General features: G+C 35.6%; 1 protein-coding gene across 1 annotated transcript in view; it reads right to left on the bottom strand.

The window, feature by feature from the left end:
• Window positions 1-1,295: 1,295 nt before the first annotated feature.
• Window positions 1,296-24,401, bottom strand: part of ALKAL1 (ALK and LTK ligand 1) — a 37,360-nt gene continuing 14,254 nt past the window's right edge. The window contains exons 3-6 of the mRNA XM_068672958.1: window positions 10,582-10,635; window positions 7,214-7,294; window positions 4,882-4,958; window positions 1,296-2,533 (exon numbers count right to left, since the gene is read on the bottom strand). Coding sequence (XP_068529059.1) covers window positions 4,894-4,958; window positions 7,214-7,294; window positions 10,582-10,635 — 200 coding nt within the window. The 3' untranslated portion in view covers window positions 1,296-2,533; window positions 4,882-4,893. The remainder of the gene's footprint in view (window positions 2,534-4,881; window positions 4,959-7,213; window positions 7,295-10,581; window positions 10,636-24,401) is intronic.

Below are 24,401 nucleotides of genomic sequence, written 5' to 3'. Positions count from 1 at the left end.
ATTTCCCTTTTCAGAAATTCTCACTCCTTTTCAGAAAAGGGTATTTTTTCTGTTTCTCCTTTCATTATCTTCAGTCCCTTGAGGAGTGAAAGAAGTTATGAGAGACTTTTTTTTTTTTTTTTTCTAACTTGAGAAACTGAGATGAAAACAAATCAGAATGGAAAATGCAAAAGCAAGACTTAAAAATGAAGATTTTCTCAGAACCACTAATCTCTACTCTGGACTTCTCTCACCTCATCCTTTCTCTTCTAGCTGCAGTGTTTCTGAGCCACCCACAGACTTGTTTTGGCCAATGAAATATGGCCTAACTTCTATGAAATACATTACTCACAGAGAAACATGGTTACCTATCTCACCATTCTGACACTGGATTACAGATACATTTCTCTATTTTCAGTATGAATACTGCCTTCAACATAGATTAGAATGTAGCTTGAAATCTTTGCTCTCATCAAAAAAATACAATGGCAAAAAGGTTTAGAAATAATCATATAAAGAATAAATACAAACAGCACAGAACTTCAACATTCTAGCCAGGACTACAGAGGGAGTAACAAAGGAAACAGCTGTGAGTAACGAGCTGTTTAGAAACAAATGGTTTAATATATTATTGCCCAGGCAGAATGTAACAGTACCTGGAGAAGGTATGAGCTGGTCTGACTGGTGCGTGATAGGACCCAGCCCATCTTTGATGCTAAAAGACTGCAATTTAGAAAGAAGAAACTAAATCCCTTTGAATGTAAGAATAAGGCAGCTGTACACTATTTGACAAGGAATCTCAGAGCAACATTTCCCTGCTATTCTGTAGAGGGAGAAGTAATCACAGAATCACAGAATGGTTGAGTTTGGGAGTTACCTCCGGAGATCATCTAGCCCAAGCCCCCACTCACCTACAGCACATTACACAGGATCACATCCAGGTGGGTTTTGAATATCTCCAAAGAAGGAGACTCCACAACATCTCTGGGCAGCTTCTTCCTGTATGCTCCTTCTTCTCTGTCACCTGAACCATAAAGTTCTTCCATATACGGCAATGAAACTTCCTGTACTTCAATTTATACTCATTACCCCTTGTCCTGTCACTGGACACCACTGAGAAGAGTTTGGCCTCATCCTCTTTACGTTGTCCCCAAAGGTATTTATAAAGGTTGATAAGGTCCCCTCTCCATCTCTTCTTCTCTAGACTAAACAGGCCCAGCTCACTTAGTCTTTCCTCATAAGTGGCCATAGAAGTATCAGGATCACAAAGCCTACACTGAGGGAAAGGATGGCACAACCAATCTGGGGCAGTGCTTTTCAATGGTCTATTAATCACAAGAATTGTGATCTGGGCACAGTGAACATGTGTTGTCTATTACTCTATGCCTGACCATAAAATTCTCGCTTCTTACTTCATACCAGATTCTTTGACAATCAATCAAAAATACTCGGAATAATAGAACTGAGACAAATGGGTAGCAACTGTTAACACCACAATTTAAGTTTAAATAAGAAAGTAATTGTGCTTTGGAATCTTCCCAAATATTTGTTTGATGTGTTACCAGCCAAATACTTTCATTATGCCCTTCAGTTTATGATACAATTTTATGATACTATTTTCCCTCAGTATTTTCTCTTCTACAGGGCTATTATGCTCTTTTCACACTCACAGAAGGTTTCTGTTGTTCACAGTGGGTGCATAATGTGTTTTTGTTGGCACCGCATTTAGCTGAAGAATAAATGCCTGAATAAAATTTACTTAAAAAAAAAATGCAAAAAAGGTAAACCCACGAGTTTGTAGTTCTCAGTGGAAAATTATTTTGACTTCACCAGGTAAATTAAAGATGTGTATTAAATAAGTAATCCCTTAATAAATTTAAATACCCACCCTGGGAAACGGTTTCTTTTTATGTTCTTTATTCCACCAAAACTGCATTGCAGTTTTCCAGTCTTTATATTTACATTATTTGCAACTCTTTCCATAAGTGCCAGTACAAATGTAACTGATGATAATCCCAAATAGTCATACAAATGTTCCTGAAAGCAAGGTGCATTTCTGAGCATTTTTTTTTCTGATGCGCAATAATATATATGTATATATTAACAAAGCTTCATAATATAAAATATCTTCCATGGCAAGTAAAACTTCCCCACAGCTTATTCAGATTTCAGTTACATAGACTTCAGCATTTCAAGTTAGTGCAAATAATGAAAGTAAGAGCCTGAGCAAAATGATGTAAATACAATGGAACAAGAGAAACACCAATTTTTTTACCAACTCCCTGCATGTGGTTATAACATTTAATCAGTATATTATTAGTATTCTTTATATACAATGTATTTAAATAATTGTCTTGTCTGAACTATAGGCAACAAATTTACAAATTAAAATAAAATGTTTCACACAAATATGGAATGTCCAACAAATATATGAAAATAAAATGCATCTAGTAACAAAATGTTGTAAATCAAAAAGGTAAAAGATGTCTTCTCTGTCTTGGAAGATTTCAAGGCACTTTCTTGGCAAATCAGAATTCTCTCCTTAGTAGAAAGTCTGCAAGAGAAAAGGACATGACATTTTATAACTAGTTTCAAAACACAGAGGAAGGCTGCTTAATAATTCGGTATAATTCTGTTTGTAAATCAGAGTTTCCTTTGGGTTGCACAAATCTTAACTCCAGAATGTCAGTGGGTCTTTCCCTCCTGTGAATACCAAGGAATTTTTCAGTGGCAAATCATCAGATCTGATGCTGAGATGTTTAACTCATAGCAGTCCACACTACGCATCTCACCAGTTTCCCATACATGTAGTCATGTGCATTTCTAGATTTTGGATTCCATTAAATGCTTCACATCCATTTTAAATCATCTGAATGAAAAGTAGTAGTAGTAGTAGTAGTAGTAGTAGTAGTAATAATAATAATAATAATAATAATAATAATAATAATAATAATAATAATAATAATAATAATAATAATAGTAAAAAAAAAAAAAAAGCTGCAGCCCTACTGTGGCCTTCTCCATGGTCCTGAAACGCAGCCTGCAGCAGCTCCCCTTCAGCTCCCACTGCCACGCACTACTCTATCTACCTGGTGGAAGAACAGAGCAAGGGAGCACAGAGGCAGTTGGGAAACACTCAGATCATAGCTCTAGTTTTTCTTATAATGTTCTCCCTATATTTAACATTGTAGGGAGTAAGTCAGCCTAGGAACAATTTTATGTGAACACAGTGCACACGGTTTATATTTCCTTCCTCACACATCACCTCTGAGTGTATTTTTGGCAGGCCACTTAGAACAGCTAGATTGGCAAATCAGGAGCAACTTTTGATCCTTTTATAAAGCTGGAAATAGGATGTGATAGAGGCTTCTGTACTGAGGATATGGAAGTAGACCTTTGACTCATCTGCTTGAAAGGAAAAAATGTATCAGAACACCCAGAAATCTTTCTGGAAGGCTTATACCATGAACTCAGAGGAGTAAAGAGATACAGATGAAGGGCAGAGACTAAACAGATTAAAGTGCATAAACCAAGAGATTTCTGGGATGGTTTATAATGGTTGGATTTGAATTATAAAACCTACAAACATGCAGGTATGTAAGGATGTCAAAAAAAAAAAAAAAAGGAAAAAGAAAAAGAAAAAAAAAAGAAAAAAAAAAAGAAGAAAAAAAGAAGAAAAAGAAAAAAAAAAAGGAAAAAAAAAAAAAAGGAAAAAAAAGAAAAGGCATTCAGGAAAGGATTCCTGCCTTCAGTTACAAAAAGAAGATCCTGGCAAAGTAACAACATCCCTTAGTCAGTCTCACGTTTAGTGTCCCTGATATATTCAAGACCATCTGCAAGACCCAGAAGGCAAGAGGCCAAACAGACTGAAAAGAAAAGAAATGAAGAGGCAAAAGGAATTATGTCATTTCTTCTCAGCACTGAAATATTGCCATATTTTTCTAAGCATTTTCACACATCCACCAGAATGAAACCCACCTCCACTTGGGAATCAAATCAGCTAACACTGACTCATATCCTACTCTTCCTTTCTTATTCTTGATTAGTATGAATTGAAGTCTTGATGCAGGAAGAAGTGACATACACTACTCCCCCAAATTTCAGGCAGCACTTGTCAGAAGGAGGTGGTAAGAGGAAACCATCTTTGAAAAAATTTAAATAAATTATTTTTCACTGATTTTATATATTTTCTCAACCCATAATAACTAGTGTGTTTTTTCAAATTAGTGTGATAACTGTAAACAATATTTGGTGATATTCAAGCTGCTAGGAAAAACAGCTCACTTGGAGATGTTCCTTTTATCAGTGACACTGATTTTTAATTAGCATATTTAATATGCTAGTGAACTGCTACCTTCCACAGCTTGTTACTGAAATACTTCAGCTTTGTCACACCTTTATATTCAGTTTACTCCTATTGCCATCTATGGTATTAACTTTAGGCAAATTTTCAGGAGACAATTTGGGAATCACAAGTGATTCTGAAGATGAATAAAGTGATAGCATGTCTGTTATGACTTCAGACCTGAGACCAAGGCTTTCTGTTTCTTCCATGCATTAACAGCAAAGCTCTCTCACTGAAAGCTTGTAACAAATGTATTAAGTCCTTACACACTTTTCATCTTCACCAGTTAGTCTTCTCAAAATTTTGGTAGCAAGATGTGATCCAGAGCACGATTTTGCTCTGTAGTGCCACCTATGACTGGGGCATGTATCAGAGACATCTGTGCTTCTATGTACTACCATGAGGTAGTAGGCAGTTCTTAGAGCAAACCCAGAACTGCACATTGATGTTAATACAACATTTCTATATACACACCTGATAACAAGGTACAAATGTGGAGTAAATCATTAGACCATTAAATAAATAAAAAACACCAGTGGGAAAAAAATGATACTTACATAACAAACATCCTAGGACTGTGTACACAAAGGGCTCATTGCTAATCTTGTTAGCAACCTTGCACACCTTTTATAATCTGTAAAACAAAATTACCAACAGCAATCATGAATCTCATCTGCCAGATACCTTCAAAAACTGCACCAAATTAAATGTAGAGCTTGTACTAGAATTTCAGGCTGTCTACACAATGAAAACATTCTCTGATGGAAATTCATGAAATTATGAGCACAAAATGCAAAATTATACCTTATCCTAGCTGAGGCCCTAGAGGAAATGTGAGAGATGTAAGCAGTTTATTTTCTACTACATAGTTACCTCCTAAGAGGTAGAAGACTAGGTTCAATTCCCAACTTTACCTGAAGGAACTTAACTCATTACTTGGGATGCTACATGTATTCCTATACACAGACTATGAGGTACTGAGGTCAGGCCCTTTCAAACTTTTTTATTGTTCCACTTACTGTTAACATTAATAGGAATCCATATTTTCCATGTCTAAATAAATCTTAGCTATCAGATTAGAGTTACTAGTGACCTACTTGCTCTTTCTTTAGTGTCCTCTGTTCAAATGGCTATTTGTTTCAAGTGGTCCCTGAGCCAATGACATCCTTTCTGATGGAAAGACCTAAGCATTTAGTAACAAGGAATACTAAGTACAATCTTCTTGTCTTGTTTGATAAGTTTCTTGGTAAGACTTAACAGAAATTGTGTCAAACAACAAGGGACTGAATGCTAACCTGGGATCAGTGCTTCAGGGAATGTTTATAAAGAACTTAGCTGTGCCAGTAGGACAGGAAGTAACCCGTCCTCAGAAGTCCTATGGCAGCTACGGTTTCCCTGAAACAAAACAGCAAACTCCTCAAAAGAGACTGGAAAAGATCCTGGCTGTGATCAGCCTTGATAACTACCTTGAATGCTGGATAAATTGCAGACAGGTGAGTGTTCAACTCTTTTAGATCAACAGAATGTTTAAGGTTGAATGAAAGTCATTGTCTGCTTTGGGTCTGATTGAAGAAAAGGATAAATAAAACCTGCTTTGGCTTTAATCACATTTTTAATATCTATGCTGATAGTTAAACTTAAAAATTAGTTCCTCACAGTTCAAACTGCAATCTTGTTTAGAGAAAAGTTGTTTAATTAGAAGAGAAATGTTATGACTGTGTTTCTTAATACAGGCAGAAGCACTCAGAGAAGATGGGGAAGTCCAAATAATATCTATGTAATGTGGATCCATATAGTCAAGGTATGCAATATGCAACATGCTTGGCATTTTGTTATGCAGAATGTGAGAGATGTATGTTTAGCCTACTCATTACGTGCCTACTTACAATGCTATAACCTTTGAGAATCAGCCTTTGATTTCTATATTTCAGCTTCTGATCAGCATAAGGGCAGATAAAGATGAGGGCTGCCCTTTCTAAACCCACATCCTATGAGGTGCTGAGCTTTTGTGAGAACTAAAGCCTCTCAGCTGCTCACAAAAAGTGTTCATCATCTTGCAAAGGGTGAAAAGGAGTGTCATTTTTTTTTATGTTGTCCTGAAAAATTTCCAAAGTGTGCCATTCCATAGTATGTGCTTACACATCACTGAGATCCACATTTGCTAATGAAATGACATAGTTTATTCTAGAATAGAGAATGTTAACTTAATTGTAATGGACTTTTTTGGTTTGTTTATTTGTTCAATTTTTCTTTGTTTTATTTGTTTAATAACACAATAGAATAGTTTTCTTTTTCAGTAAATCTTTCTGACACATTTGCATTTAGTCTGTGTTACAGCAAAACTTCTGTTGATCTCATAATGGAATACTACTTGATAAGAAATGCATAGGTCAATAACAGAAATGATGAATAAATTGCTTTTTTGTTCTTTAACAGTGGGCGTATATTAGATAATTGACATCAGAAGCAGGTGCATAGTCAAAAACAACATATAAACATGCAATTGATGGTTAACAGAAGGGAGTTTTTCAGATTTCATCTTATTGCATGAGTAGAGCTAATGAGAGTGGGAAAGAATGGCTTCATATTCCATGTCTGTATAGGCATGCCTGATTTTTTTTTATTCTTTTATTTTTGTCCCAGAGTTTTCATTTCATTTATGTTAGTCTCACTTAGAAGGATCTCTGTTTTAAGCAGTTGACTGTAACTGCATTAATTAACAGAAATTAATTTGTGCATTAGAAGACCTCCAATGTCTTCTGTAGAATATTGCTAAAGTGAAGAGAAAATGATACAGAAGAATCAGCACACCAAACACTGAGCAGGAAAAGCAAGTTGCTTCTAAACAGGTATCACAGCTGGATTTTAACTGACTTTGTTACAACTTACAAGCTGGCGTTGAGCAGTCCCTTGTGTTGTGATACAGCCGATGAAAGTGCTTGCTACACTCTGATGAAAATGTGACTGGCCCTGTTTGAGAGTAAGCAGGAATTAACCACAACCTTTCAATGTCATGATTTCGCAGCTTCAATGAATCATGTCATCATATAGAATTAACTTCAAGGTGTTTTGATAAAATTATGCTTAACTTTCTGCTACACCTTAAACAACTATGATGCAACACAACTATAACAATACTACTAAAATAACAGAAAACAATCTTATTACTACACAATTATGTTCATGATCCAAGTAACAGAAAAATGGAAGTGATAGACTGCCTTACCGTTGAAATTCTATTAATTCCAAGTTAATGGTACAGTTTGTGGTGAAAAATAGAATGTTGCAACTACAGTGTTAGCTCAGTAGTCAGTATTATAATGTAGAAAAAATGTAGAACGAATGCAGATATTATTTCTGAAGATAGATAAAAGCAATATTTTAAGCAAATATGAGTTTCTAAGCCCTGCAAAGATGAAGTAGTTTGATCTACTAATGCTTCTAATTTGCACATCATTTAGAAGCTCTCTATGAATATGATGTGGGAGTTGAGGAGAAAAATAGAGCCAAAAAGTATCTAACAACCTAATCTCTCGTTGAAGCAGTCCTAGCAAGAAAGGGTGCAGACCTGCAGAGGGCAGCATGTGTTTTAAACGTTTGGATGAGGCAAATCCCTGTGTGCCCAAGGTGTATGCTATGTGTCTGCTCTTCCAGTCTCCCTTTTTTCTGGAAATTCAGTGTCATTGATCCATAACAGTATTTCATAAGAATATACAGCTACTGGTCCCCAAACCATGACTGAGACACAACAATGCTTTGACTAACTTTCCAGTCAAAGAAAAATACTATATATTTCTGGGCAACAGTTATTTATCTCACCACTTGAAAGGTGGTTTATCAGCCTCATAAAATACAGGGAGCCAATACTCCCTGGCTCCCTGATAATGGAGGTCAACTACCACAGGCTTGCAAGAAGATTTCTCCCTATGACAGTGAACTGACTTGAACATTGGGTATATTTTACGGTAATATGTAGATTTCATGAGATTTTTCAGCCACAAGTAAGCTTTTGAATAAACTGACAAAGCAGCCTTTGCAACTTTGAACTGGAAGATTGCTGCTATTTTTTATCTGAGGATGTAATTAGGCTCTCAAGAAAGTATGCAATTTAAAATTATCCAAGATATATGGAGATAACATCAGCTTTGTCACTGAATAAATTTTATGTCCCTTCAGATAATATATGATTTTCGAACTTTCCTTCTTGCCATCAAAAATAGGCTGTTAATTTTATTTGTGCCTTATAAAGCAATCTGTGTCAGCTGGTTTTTCAAGCTGAATTGATAGATAGCTTTATGACTCAAAATATTATTTATGATTGTTTCTACAGTCAAGAATTGTTACATACAGATCTTATTTGGTTCTAAATAGTCTACTAATCTCGGCAAAGTACAAGCGTAGAAAAATTCTCTTAACCCTGAAACTCTACAGCTAATGGACTGTGAAGATAGTGTTGATTTCCCTTCCCTCTCCTCTTTTCCCCAACTCCATTAACTCAGGATGTCCAAATTCTTGCACTAGCAAGGACTATATTGGAATAGTTTACTTAAATAAGGTTCATAGAAAAAGGATTATGATTTGAACAGAATCAAGAAAAATACATTTAGGTTGTATTTTAGGAAAAAGACTGTGGATTACAGGCTCTAATAAAGCTGTGGAAAAGAAAAATCAGGCAGAAAACCTCATCACTGAAGATCTTAAGAGCATAATTAAAAAGAAAAAAAAATGTAGGAAGTAATTCTGAGCCAATAAAGAAATAAACTTCCAAGAATTTTGGAATGAACTTGCTTTCCTTATTCATTCCAGCTATTCTTAGACAAATAATTTCAGCAATTTTGATAGCAACTACCCATGCAGGAAAAAACTATTAATTTAATAAATGTCTCCAGAAACAAGCTTTTAAATACTTTTTGATCTTTTACCTTTCTGTGATTTAGTATTCTCAAAATACCTTATGTAAAACTCATGGCTGTTTTTCACTACTGTTTCTGAGTAATGAAACTTGCTATGTATTCATCATCTATCCTACTCAGATTCTTATGTTGATCTTGTTATGATGGCTGAGAAGTTTCCAGATTTAAATATTAAAAGGAAACAGTTAAATTATTAATATAAGCAACTCTTTCTTGTCTGTCCTCCCCAGAAAGTTAATTTCTAGTATTCCTGTGGTACATGGTATAACACAGTTGTACCTTGCATTACTTTTTCACATGAATTGACATTAATAAGGTTCATAATTATTCTTGTTTATCCTGTGGGAGTGAAGAGGCAGCTGGACATAGCATTTCTCCTGTAGGTGTTGTTAGACAGGAGTTAGGAGTTAGCTGTTGGCAGAAAGACCCTTACTGTCGTGCTTATTCTAAAGGTTTGAGGACTCCCCTGACACACAAAGGACACAACAAATTCTTTCCTTTCTTGCCAATGACTGTACAAAATTTCCAAAGAGGTAAGACATAATTATCTCAAATTCTATTTTGTTGCTATCTATTTCTCTAGGTTGTAGTTTCACTAATCCCAATAATACTTAAAATCACCAAGAGATTTGCAGTGTCATACTTAGAGACCTTCACTTTTCTGAATTTCAGAACATTTGGAATAAAAAAGTAAAGAATCAGCACAAGCATGTTGATGTTTTTGCTGACAGCTCATTTTGCTTACAGCCAGTACAATAATTTTCCCAGTAGTTACAAAACAAAATACAAAAAACAAGTGTATGATATAACTACATCTGCTTTCAAGTATAAGTATTTGACTGCAATCATATTAAGTTTCCATATTTAAAATAACAAATGATTTTTCTGATTCATTTACACTGATTTAACACCCTTTCTTGGTTTAAATCCTTTCTTGCTTTGTTTGCTGTGTTAAAAAAAGCAAGCCCACATATATATCATGAGATAGAACAAAGTGTTTTGCTGATAGAGTGAAAATTTACACAGTCACATGGATCTGATTCTGAAAGATATATGTAGTCTAATGAGTAGTTAAAATTGGCAGATTTAAAAATTGATATGGAAGGACTGACAAAGTTTATGGAGAAATACATATACATTTAAGATTAAAAATGTGATTAGAGTTCTTTAAAACATTCTAGCCCTAAATGATGGAAATATAACTTCAAAAATGTTAAACTTAGTGCATAACCTCAAAAAAGTTAACAGCATGAGGTTTTTTGTTTGTTTGTTTGTTTGTTTGTTTTTGTGGCATCTTAGAATACACATCTGTGGGTAAAATAAAGTGCAAACAACTTGCCTTACCTGTAAAATGTTTTATGAACTTGTCTTTTAGACTGGAATCTCTTGGGAAAATTTCTAAGGAGAAAAAGAAAAAAATAATTTATCTATGTAGCATAGGAATTACAAAAAAAAAAAAATTAAAGCAAAATATGAGAAGTCTACTGTAATAACACAATAACTCAATAACTATTCAAATTATTCCAGGTACATTCACATACCTTTTCTTTTAATCCAAGAAGAAATTGCCAAATTTCTTCTTGAAGAAAGGCCAAATGGTCCTCATAAAAGCATACGCTATCATATTTTCTGTCGTTTGCACATCTTATAAGTTAATTGAACTGTACTTTAAAAAAGACCGTAAATATTATAAATATGTTGTCATGTAATGACAACTGTTTGAGTACCTGAACAAATTATGTAAAATACTGAACCAAATACAGTATGTTGGGTATTGAAATTATGGGTACATGAAGAGAGAAGTAGATAGACCAAGAGTATTTCTATAGTCATTATTAGTCAAAAAATAGTATTCTTCTCCTGGGAAAATAGTGGTGAATTTTAAAACACACCATTTTCAAATATGGTGCTTTTTCCAAAAAGTACAAGAGAAAGTACCTGTCTCAGAACAGCCACAAGAAATAGGCAGAAGAGAAATCTGAGCTAACACAAAAACTCTACTCACTAGGATTTATTTATTTGCAATAGGATGTTGCCTCTGGCTTACAGCAAAAGCTTTTGATATAAGTAAAAATTCTTAAAACTAGTGCATCTCCCTCAAGACTTATTTTTTCCACTGAAAAACTGTATTAAAAATTGTTCAGTAGCTGTAGTTATTACTGAAGACAGAAACTGTACATAACAGCTATATGCTATGTTAAATTTAAAAGAAATGCCTTTCTTAGCAGTAATGCATTGAGCATTGCAATGTCTCAGCATTAGGACCTGCAGCTAAACATATTTATTCACTAAAAATATCTCCTGACCACTTATGCCATTTTAAATATCTATATTCTCCTACTTTTTTTTTTTCCTAATTCACAGTCTGAATTAACGTTTAGCTTAGAAGAGAGCAAGCTCCCTTACATACTATAGAAAGATGTTTTTTTTTCTGCCAAAATAAATTCTTATCACTGGCCTTAAGCAGTTTCTCAGAGGTCGCATGAATGTATTTTTAGTCTGGGATTTTAAACCAAAATGTCCAAGTTTTTAGATTTTAAACTAAAATGCCACACTAAAATGCAACTTAGCAAGATCAGGGGACCTAATTTACTTGAAAATCTCAGTTTTAACTCACATCTATTTCATTTGTTTCCTAATTTCAAATGAAATATCACCCCTTAAACTTAGAATTTTACTGAAGTACTGTATGCCAAGTACTGATTTACTGATACCAAATACTTTAAAATTACTCAGAATGAAGCATAAGAAAAGACAAAATAGTGAAACAATCTGGATGAGTTTTGAATGAGATGCCTCAAGTAGACCAGTAAAGAGAAATAACTGAAGCCTGGTGAAGGCTGGTCAAGGATGACAGAAAGCCAAAACCCCACCCTTAAATACACAGATGTCAAAACAAGATAAAAGACTTGATACTCAGGAAAGGAGCTCAGGATTTCAGGCATAAACTGCAGCTGTAGCTGAGAATGAACGCTGCAGGGTCTGCTTCCCACAAGCAACCTCCATCGGGCTCAGGGTTCACCCCAGCCTGTCTATGCCTGTCCCTAAAGGAACGGGTCAGCCATGTGCAGGGCAGCAGCTGAATGACACCGACTGCATGCCCACTCCTCTCCTGACACAGCTGCCAGCCCTCCAGGCAGCAGTCTTCTTTTCAACACGTGCCTATGTTTCAGCTTTCTTGAAACATTCTTTTTCTTCCAGTACAGTACATTTTGTAATGCAGTCAGTGAGCCCCTAGCTCTCCACAAAGACAACGTCAGTTCATTTGTATAAATGGCACGGGGAGCACAGGTTACTGGAACACTTCTGTCCACTTGCTATAATGGCACAAGGAGCTCTATTAGCTCTATGAACTATTAATTGCCTGACACAAGCACAGTAATTTTCTTCTGTCTTTCAGCAGCATAGCTGGATGCTGGCACTGCTAATGAGACCAGGCAAACTATTTCTGCTATAGGTATTTTCTATTAATTTCCTCAACAACAGGTTTCCAGAACTGTCCATGTTGAACGTAGTGAAGCCCTCCTACCTGTGCACAACTATGAGGCTGAGGTCTCAAAGGACTTAGGATTTAAATCAAACTAAAGAACATCATTTTAGAATGGAATGGTTATCACTGACTCCTGACCAGATCACACTGCAACCAGAATCAGGATCTCAAGTCCATACAGGATGCTTTTATATGGTGATGAAAGATCAAGACATAACCACTATGCTAGGTTATTTTGGCTTCTAACCTGCTCTTAGTTGCTCAGATCATGCTGCATGTGGTACCTGACACCTATTAAGACAGATATCTTAATATCCATTCTTGCAGTGTATGCTCATATCTTCACAGAGCACGTTAAATTATTTTGATATATAAGTTTCATAAAGGAAAAGCAGAAACATGTAATAGCATACAATAACAAGATAGATTGGCAAAGTATTGCTAAAATCAAAACACTGTGAAGTGACACTGGGCAAAAATACAAAAGAAACAGGAAAATGAAAGAATGAAATATAAGTATGAAACACACATAAACAGGAAGCATTGACTGGAGATGATTTATTCAATCCATTCTTGCCTCAAGACCATGCGACACAAACTAGTAAAGTACAGCCAGTATATATCCTATGGAAGAGAGTAACAGACTTTTTTATCAGCTGGGAGAACATTCAGACTGTGCCATTCTTGTGTACAATCTTACAAACCCTGCACAGCTCTCCAGAGATAATACATCTGAGTTAAAATGCACTTGTGCTATTGACCCTGAGTTCATCTTTATAACCTCAGATTATAATCATAAATAAACTGCATTCAAGGTTTTCTTTTTTACCGACATGAGGACCTCTGTATGTGTTTGTAGCTTATTTCTAACCTGGTCCAAAATACTGCCCATCCTACACTGTTTCCACAGACAGCAGTGAATATGGACAGCTATTAATGGTGCTAATACAGATCTGGTACTAGATCTGCTGCTTAAAATACTCAGAATATAAAACTGTAAGGTGAAAATAGAGGGATGTGACAAATGTAGAGTGTTTTCTAGCTTCACAGACAGAATAGCTAAGTTTATACTGCAGTTTCAATCATAAATGATCCTTACTGTTAATTTTCTTAATCTGAGTTGTGATGCCTTGTAGAAGGACTTGGGACTTCAGGTAAAATGCAAAAAGGATGTGACAGTTTTATACCATGATTAAATGATTGGAATGGTGGTTAGTTATTCACAAAGCCTGCATGAGAGCAAGCAAGCTCTGAGTTAAGAGGCAGTGAGCAACAGCTGCTCCGGATCTCTGCTGTAACCATGATTTTGTTGTAAACTTTCCAAAGTTGATTTAAACCACTGTTGTAAAGCTAATGATGTAGAAAATTATTCTGCACACTTTTCAGTTTCTATTCAGTGTTTGGTAGCTGAGATGAATGCTTAATTTTTCACAAATTTGGACTTGCTCATCGAGAGGTAGAAAAACAAATAAGCCACAGCCATTGGCTAGGGCGTGAGCTCAACCTGCAATAGAGACATAACTGCATCACCTTGGATGTGGATTTCCACTTCTGTGTCTCTCAGTGTTTGTGAGTTCAAATTGCAAAGCTGTGACAGCAGGTGCTGATTTTTTACCCTGTGTTTCTACTGTCTCTGGCACCATGACGGTACCTGATGAATTCATGTCCTCCTGTAATATGTATATAAAAAAAAAAAAAAAAAAAAAGAAAAAAATGAGAGAGATGTGCTTGCAGCCCTGAAATAGGCCAAATCCCCACAAGACAGCTTGTCAGCTTGGGACATCAAAGCTCCACGTCCTGAGGTGATATCACCTTAGCAGAAAAAATCAAGATCTCAACTTGTTTGTGTCCCCAACAGGCAGCCTTTGCTTATGTTAGCTTACTCAGGGAAGCTCAGGCTCCGCTTCATTTTCCAAGTCCCTTAACCCTTCTATGTAAGAAAAATAAATCTTCATCAAGAATCATCATCTTCACTTTTTGTAAGAATACCCATGAATCTAAAAATAATAAACAATAAAAGAATAAATGATAAAAGGAACATTTTTCTCAATTTCTTAAAAAAAGAAATGGGGGGGAGGGGGGATAAACACTAAAGCATTCTTAAAAAACTTCGTGGCAGGTAAATTCTTCAGGAAAACATAAGTGTATCTAACAGAACACAAAAATAGAAATTACATTATTTGTTAGATTTAAAAACAGGTGCTAAAGTGCTCTTCAAATCATTCTTCAATTAAACTATTCAAAGCCTGGCATTTTTAGCCAGCTTCAGTAATTTTCCATTTTTCAGAATAACTATTATTAACTCAGAATAGCCACTTTTATTTTCTACAGCATTCTTCAAAATTATGTCAAAAGATGGAACAACATGCTTTTCTGGTTCTTATGTTCTGCACTTCAAGGAGTTACCTAGGAGAGTTAGCTAGACAGTTAAAAGACTATAAATGCACAAAAAACTTGGCAAATATACATAGTCCAACGTAAGGTCAATAGGAACAATCATGTATCTTAATATATCTTACAATTATTTATATTATTTATATTTTGTGTAAAGCAATATTATAACCATGGAATTTATAATTAAAAAATGTTTTATTGTGTATTTTCTTTTTTGTCTATAAAACATCAGGAAAAAAATATCAACAAACAAAAAAAAACTGCCAGCAGTGAGATGCATCTGACTTCTATTTTAAACTCAAGCTTCTGAAAATGTTGTTTTGACATGAAAATAGCATATAATTCTTTTTCTTCTTCATAATATAATTTCAGATCAATAAAATGGTTACAAAACAATATGTTTTAGCAAACCTTTAATTAAAAGTGATATTTTGAAGGACAAGACTCTCCAAAGCTTCAGCTTAACACAGGCTGTATTTTTTCACAGGAAATGTGCAGTGGCTGAAATATTATTGTCAGCAAAACTGTCTTTAGTTAAAATAGACAAGTCCCATTTAATTAAATGGAGCTTTTCTTCACTAGAGACTTCTGTTAGTGCCTAAAGATGGCAGGTCTTGTGTACTGCGACAGTACTACAAGGTGTAACAGTTTGCATACTTGCAGCAATGCCAATATGGATTTAATTCATGTAAAAAAAAAAAAAAAAAAAAAAAAAGAGAGAGAGAGAGAGAGAAAGAAGAAAGTGATAAAAAGTCTTAGTGAAATCTTTCAAATGTAAATTCATAAAATAACTAGTAAGGTGTCAGAAGAACATATATAGTAGAGATGAAAATAGAAAAAAATAAGAAAATACCCAAGTAAAGAGATATACCTAAAAGATGAATGAATGGAAAAACATTGCAATGACAGGATGAATGTATCCTCGGCATGGTAACATTTTCTCTTAAAAATAAATTAAATCTTTACAAAAAATCATTAAAAAAAAAAGAAAAAAAACGCATAAGATATTCAAAAACCTTAATGATCCAAATAATCTCTCCTCTATATGCCTTAACTATGCAATGATTTCTACAAATGGTAAGAAGCAATGCACATCCTCAGTGTAATGTTAAAAAAAAAAAAAAAAAGAGAGAGAAAAGTCTTTCTCAAAATCAACAAATAGCATAGAAGACAGAGATAAAGCAACCTAGTGGAGAAAAAAAAAAAGTTTACATTCATTTTAATAAGATCATGTTGTGTTGTTAAGTAAACTATGGACATTTGACTACAGTCAGTGTCACACGTGGGAATCACATGTCAAAATGTCCTGTGAGTAAATAGAGTGTGAAGCATGCACCTAGAGATCTGATCCAGGTACTTCTCCTAGATGAAGACAGTGATCCATGACAGTGGGCTGCTGTCACAGGTGTCAGTCCCATTCCCTGGCTAAGGCATTTGCCACATGACAGCTTCATGGTGCTTGGAAGAATGGCTCCTAACTGCAGCAAATGTTAAGGAGAATTGAATTAATTAACATATACTGCTTTCTTCAGCTCCCTGACCAATTAAAAAGCACCAGTTTCCTACTTTCATTCTTACACTTTGGCAGTGAACTCACTGCTTAAATCTCTTACTCCAGGTTTCATGGCTGGACAAAGTTCAATTTGCAAAACTGAGATATTCAGTAGCTTTGGCTATGTTGTAAATGCTGGTTTTATATGCTGCTATTCCACTGCAAGCAGAATGGTATTACTTTTTGTTCTGCAAACAATAGCCATATTAATACAGATTTAAAAGTTTCTGTGGATCTTCATGGTGTCTGACACATCACAGGAACACAGCTCTTCGTTGAAAATGGGTGATATTTATACTCCCTGCTCAGGGACTACTAATTGATTCTGGGGTCTCTCCAGGAGTGCTCCATATCCTTAGGACAAATTTGTGGTTATGTTACATCTCACTTCACAGACTGATATTTCTAATGCATTTTCTACTGCACTTTCCCATTGGGAGGCAAGAAAAATATTGCTTTGTTCAACAGAGAGCAAATCTTTCCAACTTTTTTTTTTTTTGTATTTGAAATAGCTGCTTTATGAGAAAACATCTACTTAAACAATGCAATTTAATTCTTCTCAGTCTCCTCATTCATGGTTTCTATCAATCACATAAGCTCTATTTCTGCTTTTGTTTTGCTTTTTCCCCCCAATTTTTTCATAAATAAATCTTCATAATAATTTCTAATTATCTCAGCAATTTGCTTGTTTACACACACACATACAGACACAGACTGCTTTCCCCCAATAGATTTGCAATTCATTCCTGTAGACAAGGGAGAATATCTATTTCTGTGTGCAGTTCCAAGACGTCACTGTGTTACTACTTCTGTTAAGTAACACACACAGTTCCCACTTACTGAATACTTTTATTTTGAGACTTTGATGTGTACACACAAAGTTCCACAGGGCATAGATGGAAAATGAGTCAATGCTCCAGACAGATGCATTCCTTTCCCTATGTAATACCATTGTTTGAAATTCAAAACTTACCAGATGCCTTACCAAGCGTTGTGTAATGAAGATTACAATAAATTAGCAAAGAATTTTAACATTTTCTATCCCTGTTCGCTCCACCAGGTAAAAAAAATAAATAAAGTAAATACCTGGTATCTTAGAATTTTCTGAAAGAAAGAAAAAAAAAAAAAAGCCTCAAATAAACCCCCAAACAACGTTACTTGGTTTCGCAGAGATGACAGCATCTGTTCAAGAGAAAATCCTGAGTTAATCTACAACTGCATACCACTGCCATCTACTGAATGTAGAATATGCTGAATGTACTCATACATACCTTTCTGCTCTGAGTTTACTAGGCTTCCCACTTACTCTATGTAAAGGGAGCTCTTTCCGTTCTTGCAATACAAAGTTTACTCTAGAGCTTAAGGGTTGCAAATAGAGCACAATTAACAATTCATAATGAATGACTTGGTCAATTTATCTTTTACTTCTCCAAGAGTGGACATAAACAGCATTGTAATCTCTCTGGATTTATTTGCCATCCACAAAACCTTTGTTCAGTACATTGACTTTATTTATAGCAAATATTTGGAATGCGCACTGTGATATTTGACTGTACCTCATTAGTCAAGTCCTAAAATGCTAGTTCTGCTCCCATGTCAAATAAATGCTTCCACACTTACTTATTTTTCCAGGTTTGAACCTGTGCTTCTAAGGATACTTAAACCGGTGACTGAATGTTCACTTTCCCTGATATTCATTCCAGTAATATTTTTGTGATGTGAGGATGGCAAAAACTACTCCATTTACATGCTGAGTAACTGGAGTATTGAAGTATATTTTCAAATTCTCCCCACTCTAGTTATGAATAAAATATCTGGTGGTACATATACTAAATAAAGTTTTTATTCTGTGACACTCATTGCACTTGAGTGATGAAGTGGGTTGAGGCATCAGTCAGTTTAGATGTACAATGGCATGACTGTAAAGTGAAAACTGAACAGGGCTTGCATTCATTGTGGTTGATCCAGCTGCCATGTCAGTAGCCAGTGGCAAGAGCACTAGATTTAAAACAAAACAAAACAAAATAAGTGCAATTCTTAAATGTGATTAAGGTAAAAAGAAGCACCAGCTTCTGAAGTCTCAGCCTGTCATTTAGTCATGATTTCTATATGTTTTTTTTTCCTTTCTTCCCTCTTTCAATCCACCACATGCAGTGCCAGTCACCTGTTCTTATCCCAGAGAATCTACTTACCTACATTATCTATTTCTTGCTCACACTGGTAAGTCTTGGTATAGCAGTCATTCCCTTAAATCCAGGGTGATTAATATTCATAGAGAATTTGCAAGGGTATAAATATTTGATCCTACCAAAATTATAGTATTGCAAATCCTGAACATTTTCAAAAATACACAGAGTTACTGTACAAAGGGATTCCTTAAAACAGATGATAAAAACAGAGGACAATTTCTACAAACCACAGTAATGTGAGAAAAGGAAAACATAAAGAGCAAATAAATAAATCTCTCCTAATTCAGCATGCATCTTTTATGTTTGTTTCTGTAAAACTATATGTTTATATGTCCTCAGAACATTTGTTCAAGAGATTGACATCCATGCACAGTTTGGAATACCAGTATAGTTTGGGTACTTCAGATTTGAAATAACCAATTTCTAGTTCATCTTTTCTTTGGAATGGAATAATTTATTTATTTTTTCTTTTTTTTTTCTAAAAGTAGTCTTGAAATAGTTTGAAGTACTGGCTTTTTATGTTGGCCAGGGTCAAATTCCACTCTAACTCACAGCTGCACAGTCCCCCTCATGCATCAATGCCCCATTAGTGTAATTGCAAGGGAATTATAGAAAAGGTTTTAGACTCAAATATTTTTAATCTGTGTTATTATTGAGACATACAGGTGGATACCAAGAAAACAGATGACTAACTTTAGGCACTTGATTTCATAAAGTTGGATGTATAGACTTTATTTGAATGATGGGGTAGTAAGCTCTGTTTTAAAGAGCATGGAAGATTCTTTACATTTTAAAAATATAAACAGTAGCACACACACAAAAAAAAAAAAAAAACAAAACAACAGTAACAACAAAACAACAGCAGCAACAAAACACAAGGCAAATGCAATTTGGAACTTTCTTCAGGAAGCAAAAGGATATTTATGTCTGCTAACTGATAAAACAGGCAAGAGAAGACTTACATTAGCTAGGACATGTCCAGTTCTTTTAAAAGTTTATGAACAAAATTCTAGAACGTGTTGCCTGAAATAACAGAAGGCTGAATTTAATAAATCCAGTAGGTTCCAGCAATGATTCTAAGTGTGCAACACTATCTTGAAGTCAACAGGTAACTACCTCACATATGTTCTGTGTGCTATTATCCCCATTAGGTCACAGCCCACAGTGCCTAAGAGGAATTTCTCTTACCTCCCCTCTAGAATTCCATTTATGAAATGCTAAGTATTACATAGAAACTATGCAAGCTTGTAAATATATGATGATAAGCCACACAAATATGTCTTTTTTTTACCCTGAAAATAATTTAAAAAAAAAATGTTTCCTATAGTGTTTTATTGCTATCTCCCTCATTATTTGTTTATTTCCAAATCAGTAAACAGGGTTAATTTCTGAATTAATTCAGAATGTGGCTCTTTGCCACACTTCTAGGACAGGGTAAATCCACAAAGAATGTCTGTTTTCCAGCTTCTTTTTCAGTGTTTCAGATTGTAAAAAATTAATGGCTTCATGAAAAAAAAAAAAATAATAATAATTTTGGTTCACATAATTAAATAGATGGCTTTAAAAAAGTGTGTATTTTCAGGTTGCTCTTTCCAAAATACAAAAAGCATAATTCTACTGTATTCTGCAGTCTTAGAAGGTATGTGTGCTTATTTGTATGAGAAACCAAAACTCACTCTCTCTTCTACAAAGGAAAATCAAAATTTTATATTTTCTACACTGCTGCAGATTCTTCTCCATTCATCTGAGATAGAAAGAAAATGAAAGTAAAGATTGTCTCCTTTTTGAAGTGATGACTTTAGTCCCATAATCATTGTATACTCCTGCTGGATCTTAGAGGCCATAATGAAAGCAGTGTCCTGTCCACACTCCTGTGTTATTATAGCTATCATTGTGGTCCTCTTGCCAATGTAGACCCTCCCAAACACAATTTGTGTGAGAGCTGCCTTCGTTCATAAAGGTGAAAGGAGATGAAGGTGATACAAAGTCCTCAGAGACAAATGTGTGTGTCTTTTTTTTTTATATATATTTCAAGTGAAAGCAGTCCTTCAACAGAAACTTTCACAAAATCAAAAGAGGAACAAACAAAGTAAATACACATAAATTTTACTTGAGTTTGCTCCTTTTCTTTTTATGGTAACATTACTTGGGAAAGATACAAATGTACTTTTATAATTCAATTTCCCAACTTAAATCCACAGGACGATCTTTCAGACACCACAACTGCTCATGTTTTATGTTTCTCACTCCCTGTGACCAGCGTTATCATAGCATATAAAAATGAAAGCACCTGTGACAGTAGAAGACAGCAGCAAGAACATGCATCCAAAAATAAGAGAACAAAAGTAGGAGAAATAAAAGTATTTGGTGTTCATCTTGTGTCACTATAGCACCTACACAGTATACAAGTCACAGGAGATGATCTTAGGATTCCTGTCCTCACTCATATCTAAGTTACTTCTTCAGAAGTTGCAGTGGAAAACTATTTTTCAGTAAGTTCCTCCAGCAGTCTGAACATTGGAAAAACTTGCAGTCATGGGAAGATGATAAAGACCAGCTCACATTCACAGGAGAGATCCAACCAGCTGCTGTCTCCAGTCTTCTGTGTCCATGCCCTACTCTTGCCCAACTGTTGCACTTTGTCTTCTTCCCTCTCCACTCTCCCTTTGGCCTCCTTGCCTTGGCTGGTCTCCGCCAAGCTGTGAGTGGGAGCAGGGAGTGACAGGAATAGTTAGCAGCAATCGTTGCTATGAAGACAACTATCGGCACGAACAGTAATTCCAGGGAGGCCTTCCTATCTCAGCAGAGCGACGACTATTTACAGCCTAAAAGAGGTTGCCAGCCTCCAGTTCAACACCCTCTTAAGGGCAACGGATTATCCCTAGAGTTGGCTCCTGCAAGCCTGGGCACTGAGCTGTGGGAAGGACATAACCTGAGACTGGAGGAAGCTAACTCACTTGAGCTGCAGAAGCAGCATTTAATCACATCTGAAGGGCGAGGATAGGCAAACAGGGGATGGGCAGGATACTTTTGCCTGTTGCGAACTGGGTTTTCAACGCTGGTAATACAATGTTCTTCTTCTCCCCCAACCCCCGCTTTGATTTTTCTTTGCTTAACTCATTAGTGAAAGGAAAGTAATTGCTAATTATGTGCTCAGAAAAATTCTCAGAAAAAGAAATCACACCCTGATGCTGGTTAAAAGACTGCTCTTTTATTGATATTATCATCATGAACTTGGACATGCTGAATTGTGGCTGGCCAGGGGACAGAAGTTCTTGTCAGCCCCTCCCAACCACCACCCTCTGATGCCCTCTGTGGTGTGAATGCAGAAATCAGCACCTACAAAATGTTCTAAATCAGAATACTTCTGCCAGTATCTTATATGTATGTCCAAGAATATGATACTAAGTAATTTCTTTATACTTAATTTATAATGTCATCAGTTACATGCTGTAACAACACACCTTCATCATCCACATGGAATTTACAGAAATACGCGAGTCTGCAAATTGCAGATCTTTTCAGACACTTTTCAGTCACCTGTCTACCAATATTTCCCTCTTTTGGTAGAACTACATGAAGGCTCTTAGCCGGGTAATCACTGCACATGTTGCCTTCTCCCAAAATCAGTTGCACATGTGAAGCCTTCTCATAAAATATTTCAGTTCTTTCTGAATGATCTTTTCAAGTTTTCAGCTCCTACCATTTTTCTTCTGATCCTGCGAAGCCTTCATGATTGAACAAGGGTGGGTATTTTTGTTTGTTTAGTTTTATTTAATAGAAAATTTAAAAATGTCAAAGAAAGCATAAAATACTGTAACTATGGAAGAAAAAAGTCTTATTTCCTGTTATTCATAAAATGTAACAAACACGTATGTTCGTTAAGGAAGAAGAAAAATCCAAATTTTCACTATAAAGTTGTTGGGCTTTCAGATCAGTAGAGTTTCTCAATGGAACAATTAAAGATAGTATCTCTGAATTGGGACATAGGTCTAGTTCTGATATTGTCAGAGCTTTAATCTGAGAATGCATTAAAATGAGGAAAATACATATATGTCTCAATGTTTCTCTTTGAAACTGGCTACTGTTAAGACCAACATCTGAATCTGGAGTTCCAGTTTCCACAGTTAGAGTCTTAGGAGCCATTGTCTGCATGTCAAATTTTGAAATAAAAACTAAAATAACCTAAGGAAATACATTCTGTTTAAAGTCCTAGCCTATGTCCATAATAAAAAAACATAAATTGCGTACTAGCGGCTCTCTAGGATTTCTGACTGGTACAAAAATGGTTCTAGGAGCTGTCATACACTCCAGTAACAGTTTTGGTGTTTGAAAGATACTGGAAGAAAAGCGTGGCCTGATTCTGTTCTCCTCGATTTCAATAGAAGCAAAAACAGGTCCTCAATCTGTGTGTAATTCACATGATCTACTTAGCTAAACAATTAAGTCACAGCTCTGACATCTGATATTTATTTTAAGTTCTTTGAGCCAGATTCTCTTCACTGAGCTAACCCTTTTTTCTATTCTGGTGGCACAAAGACTGTAACAACCATGGATTTTCCCAGCTGGAGATTCTCCCAGCATGAATAAGTCTTTACCTGTCTGGCAAAACCAGCTTTCATGTTATTTCCTCCTCCTTTGCACCCTCTGAACCTTAGCCGTCTTATGTGAAAGAATAAGAGGCCTGGCTACAATGTTGGTTACCACGCTTCAAATACTTTTAGCCTGCATACTCTTCAAATTAAAGCTATCTGCTTAATTTAAAATAATACAGAGGCTATTGTATATAATGTGGAAACATAGTGTAGTATGATGCTCCTTTTGCAGTATTTCAGAAGACGTAAACTTGAAGATTTGTCTGAGGTGTGTTATCAACAAGACACCCAGAAAGCTCTGGACCTTTAAAATATAGGTTCCTCCTAACTGTGGAGGCCATTCGAGCATATTGTAAGGTGATCTTTAAAGAAAAGACCCTCAATCCAAGTAAGCCAAATGCTCAAACCCCTTCCCTACCCCAAGATAGCAGAGGCTGTACTGAGAGGTAACCTGAAGAAATATTCAACTGAAAAAAACACACAGCTTCATCAAATTGAGTGACTGTCAACCACAGCCTGAGTGTGGAATCTTGTGGTTAAATGGGTGTTCCTTTTACGTTATTTTAGGTGACATATGCAATGGAAATATCTTCAAACAAGTATAGTTTTAAAGTAGATTTAAAAAATCAGGATGCAGTTTATTGCTGCTCTTTTTTGAATTTACCTGAAGTAACATCCCACTGTGTGACTGATCTGCTGGGGAATGTGAATCTTTACAGAGGGACTGCCCTGTATATGTGATGTGGAAGGCAGTGGAACAACACTGAGCCGCTGTGAAGATGGAACCAAGTACTCAAACTTACATCTCCTTCACTATGCTTACAGTGTCTAGGAATTCATCAAGGCTCTGACTCCAGTCTCGAGATGCACTCACTGTCAACATTCCAATTCCTTGTGTCTGTGCTTGTGCTTTGTCACTTAAACTCTGGAGTTCTCTGGAAGAT

Source organism: Anas acuta, chromosome 2, assembly GCF_963932015.1.
Source record: "Anas acuta chromosome 2, bAnaAcu1.1, whole genome shotgun sequence".
Lineage (NCBI taxonomy): Eukaryota > Metazoa > Chordata > Aves > Anseriformes > Anatidae > Anas > Anas acuta.
This window is presented reverse-complemented; position numbering and strand designations above follow the sequence as displayed.